Here is a 5000-nt window from a genome sequence, read left to right on the forward strand (position 1 = left end):
TCGTTGTAAAGTATTCTATGAAGTACAGCACCGTCGAGAGGGGTTAACAGGGGGTTTAATTAAGCTTTGGCCTTTACTTCTCGCCCATTTGAGGGTCAATGTGGCTATTCTAGTCCTCACTAATGTCCTTTCCTATAGGCGAAACTACACGAATCAATTCGGAGTTCCTTCAGAATCACACCCGGTGTAAAGACAAACTCAACAGATATAAGCGTCCCACATGAATAATTAATTGACAGACAAGAAAAACGACTTTCATTATCTAGTGCACTACATGGAACAATGAGGGAAGAGAAACAATTGCAACCATCCATCCATCAGTCTATCAATCCATACGTCAGGAAACTTTACAACACAAACATACAGGATAATCGCCAACACTATAGACTAAGGTCATATTTGTAAACAATACTTTTATTCTTCTTGGTTAATGTTAATATGTACAGCACATATACTATTATTTATTTTATCCATTTTCTCCCCAATATGGAACGCCCAATTCTCACTACTTAGTAGGTCCTTGTGGTGGCGCGGTTATTTCGCCTCAATCAGGGTGGCGGAGGACGAGTCTCAGTTGCGTCTGAGACCGTCAATCCGCGCATCTGATCACGTGACTCGTTGTGCATGACACCGCGGAGACTCACAGCATGTGGAGGCTCATGCTACTCTCCACGATCCACACACAACTCACCACACGCCCCATTGAGAGAACCACTAATCACCACCACGAGGAGGTTACCCCATGTGACTCTACCCTCCCTAGCGCACCAATTTGGACACCCCATGTGACTCTACCCTCCCTAGCAACCGGGCCAATTTGGTTACCCCATGTGACTCTACCCTCCCTAGCAACCGGACCAATTTGGTAACCCCATGTGACTCTACCCTCCCTAGCAACCGGGCCAATTTGGTTACCCATGTGACTCTACCCTCCCTAGCAACCGGACCAATTTGGTTACCCCTTGTGACTCTACCCTCCCTAGCAACCGGGCCAATTTGGTTACCCCATGTGACTCTACCCTCCCTAGCAACCGGACCAATTTGGTTACCCCATGTGACTCTACCCTCCCTAGCAACCGGACCAATTTGGTTACCCCATGTGACTCTACCCTCCCTAGCAACCGGGCCAATTTGGTTACCCCATGTGACTCTACCCTCCCTAGCAACCGGACCAATTTGGTTACCCCATGTGACTCTACCCTCCCTAGCAACCGGACCAATTTGGTTACCCCATGTGACTCTACCCTCCCTAGCAACCGGACCAATTTGGTTACCCCATGTGAGTCTACCCTCCCTAGCAACCGGACCAATTTGGTTACCCCATGTGACTCTACCCTCCCTAGCAACCAGACCAATTTGGTTACCCCATGTGACTCTACCCTCCCTAGCAACCGGACCAATTTGGTTACCCCATGTGACTCTACCCTCCCTAGCAACCGGGCCAATTTGGTTACCCCATGTGACTCTACCCTCCCTAGAAACCGGGCCAATTTGGTTACCCCATGTGACTCTACCCTCCCTAGCAACCGGACCAATTTGGTTACCCCATGTGACTCTACCCTCCCTAGCATCCGGGCCAAGTTGGTTACCCCATGTGACTGTACCCTCACTAGCAACCGGACCAATTTGGTTACCCCATGTGACTCTACACTCCCTAGCAACCGGGCCAATTTGGTTACCCCATGTGACTCTACCCTCCCTAGCAACCGGACCAATTTGGTTACCCCATGTGACTCTACCCTCCCTAGCAACCGGACCAATTTGGTTACCCCATGTGACTCTACACTCCCTAGCAACCGGGCCAATTTGGTTACCCCATGTGACTGGTCACTTGGTCACTGTGTCAAGTTAAATGTAGTTTGAAACTTAGAAAAACACGTTTTGAGATCCCTGCCTTCAGATTTGTTGTGTTTGAATACAAGAACATGTTCTCATCTTGTGCTGTCAGTTAGTGTGTTTGCTCTCTGTATAAGCTGCTCATTGCCAATACAGCTGGAGTTTCACTTACTGCCCCCTGGAGAACACAGGTAGAACTGCAAGCTTGAATTAACCAGATAAGGAATATTAGATAAGGAAAACATATCAGATGAAGCTCTACGTATTACAAATTTGCCAAAACCTCGGGAGCACCCTAGGTAGACGTCATCCTTGGCATTGTATGCGCATTCATTTGACATGAATGTTTGTAGCATGCCTGTGACTCAAAAGCCTAAAACAAGCCATATGATTTTTACATTCAAAACACACTCGTTCCCATTTTCTATTGTGATCTACAAAACATTGCACTTGATTTCAAAGCCATTCCTTATCGCGGATGTAAACAAACAAATACTTCAACAACACGGTGAAACTGGCATCTTTCCAGCTTTACTAACAACTCAAACAGGGAGCGGTCGGGTTTGACTGTACCTGTCGTTGATGGTCCAGTTGAGGCAGAGGTTCAGGGACATCAGGTTCCGGCACTTTCTCACCACCTCCATCACTGTCTCGTTGTTGAGTTCAGAGATGTGCCGCAGATCCAGACTGCTGAGATGCTGAAGCTACGGACACCAAAACAAACACATTAGCATTTACATGCAGTTGCAGCAGGCGATGCATATTAGCCACGAAATATTCTACACAGGACAATATATCCGACAAGCACAAAACCAAACGGTGCCATTGTCGTCCATTTGAGTTCAGAGATTCTCAACTGGATTTACACACATGCAGAACTCCAAAAACCATTTGAAAGAACATTTCGCTACTTCTGATCTTAATTACCACACATCCTGCTTTTATGAGCTCTTATTAATTAAGATAATATGAATATTTGTACATTTATAAAATGATTTATCACACCGCGGCACCGTTTTAACCCTCCTATCCTGGTCAAGAGCGGCTTACTGTTTACGGTCATTTTTGACCAGAAGCAGAACGGGTGTAACTTACATATCTTCTTCCCTGAAGTTAAAACTTATTTTGGGATTTCATATTTGTTTTAGATCGTATTTGCATATAAATGTATTCATGTCACCATTCATTTGCATATGCAAATAAGCACATTTGTGTAACTTCACTACAGTAAAAAAGGAAACCTAGTTGAAACATGAAGACAATATGAGAATGTCTGGTGCATGATTACTTCCATCTGGTGAGAAAAGAAAAATAACATGACTTGAAAAAGCAGTTTTCTATGCAGCCACCTACTGTGTTGTAATTCTACATTTTATCATAAATTATGCATTTGGATATACATATCATCAAACTTTTGTGTGCGTGTGTGTGTGTGTGTGTGTGTGTGCGTGCGTGCGTGCCTTGTGTGTGCGTGTGCATGTGTTGTGTGTGCGCGTTGTGTGTGCATGTATTGTGTGTGTGCATGTGTGTGTTGTGTGCGTGTGTTGTGTGTGTGCATGTGTGTGTTGTGTGCGTGTGTTGTGTGTGTGTTGTGTGTGCATGTGTTGTGTGTGTGCATGTGTGTGTTGTGTGCGTGTGTTGTGTGTGTGCATGTGTGTGTTGTGTGCGTGTGTTGTGTGTGTGTGTTGTGTGTGTGTGTGTGTGTGTGTGTGTGTGTGTGTGTGTGCGTGCGTGCGTGCCTTGTGTGTGCGTGTGCATGTGTTGTGTGTGCGCGTTGTGTGTGCATGTATTGTGTGTGTGCATGTGTGTGTTAGTGTGCGTGTGTTGTGTGTGTGTGCATGTGTGTGTTGTGTGCGTGTGTTGTGTGTGTGTTGTGTGTGCATGTGTTGTGTGTGTGCATGTGTGTGTTGTGTGCGTGTGTTGTGTGTGTGCATGTGTGTGTTGTGTGCGTGTGTTGTGTGTGTGTTGTGTGTGCATGTGTTGTGTGTGTGTGCATGTGTGTGTTGTGTGTGCGTGTGTGTTGTGTGTTTGCGTGTGTTGTGTGTGTGCATGTGTGTGTTGTGTGTTTGCATGTGTTGTGTGTGTGTGTGCATGTGTGTGTTGTGTGTTTGCGTGTGTTGTGTGTGTGCATGTGTGCATGTGTTGTGTGTGTGCATGTGTGTGTTGTGTGTGTGCATGTGTTGTGTGTGTGCATGTGTGTGTTGTGTGTGTGTGTGTATGTGTTGTGTGTGTGCATGTGTGTGTTGTGTGTGTGCATGTGTTGTGTGTGTGCATGTGTTGTGTGTGTGCATGTGTTGTGTGTGTGCATGTTGTGTGTGTGCGCATGTTGTGTGTGTGTGTGTGTGTGTGTGTGTGTGCATGTGTTGTGGGTGCGCGTTGTATGTGCGTGTGCATGTATTGTGGGTGTGCTGTGTGCGTGTGCATGTATTGTGGGTGTGCTGTGTGTGTTATGTGCATGTGTGTGTGTGCGTGTACATGTGTACGTGTGTGTACATGCACATGTATGTGTATGTGTGTGTGTGTGTGTGTGTGAGTGTGCATGTGTGTGCGTGAGTGTGCATGTGTGTGCGTGGACATATATGTGTTTGTGTGCATGTGTTATGATCTCACCCCCTGATTTATAAATTCTATTTGAATAAAAATAAAAAAAAGCGGTTATTCCAATGGTCGGTCAATTTTGACAACGAACAGTAACAGGGTTTCTTTTTTTTTTTTACAACCGCTTACAGTTATCAAATCAAGTTCAATTTTTGTTAACACGATCTATGAAGCCCCTTTTTATAATGCATGTAAAGACATTATAAATGCATTATAATGAATTCATAATGTCTCACCTTATAATAAGTTCTAACAAATAATTATAACTACTGTTATTATACATTATAAGACTTCCTCTATTCATAGTTATCTTTTAGAGTAAAATGTGTTCAGATGGCAAGTGGACAAAGTCACCAAGTCTCGTACGAACCATTTTTATTACTTTATAACAAAAGGTGAATCAGCGACCAGCATCAAAAGTAACCAATTTCACATATATACTCATTTACAATTTAAACTTAACATCTTGATCTGTTATGGATGACGTATATTGATATACACATACTATTATATACACTAACTACATGTACATACATACATAAATGAATAAGGTCCTGAAGCTCAAC

The 5000-nt window shown here is 44.2% G+C and overlaps 1 protein-coding gene across 1 annotated transcript in view; it reads right to left on the minus strand.

Annotated features, from left to right (window-relative positions):
* LOC127621416 (F-box/LRR-repeat protein 17-like) overlaps positions 1-5000 on the minus strand; it is a 331319-nt gene that overhangs the window by 178017 nt on the left and 148302 nt on the right. The window contains exon 7 of the mRNA XM_052094995.1: positions 2410-2540. Within this exon, the coding sequence (XP_051950955.1) occupies positions 2410-2540 (131 nt within the window). The remainder of the gene's footprint in view (positions 1-2409; positions 2541-5000) is intronic.

Source organism: Xyrauchen texanus, chromosome 27 (genome assembly GCF_025860055.1).
Source record: "Xyrauchen texanus isolate HMW12.3.18 chromosome 27, RBS_HiC_50CHRs, whole genome shotgun sequence".
Taxonomy (NCBI): Eukaryota; Metazoa; Chordata; class Actinopteri; order Cypriniformes; family Catostomidae; genus Xyrauchen; species Xyrauchen texanus.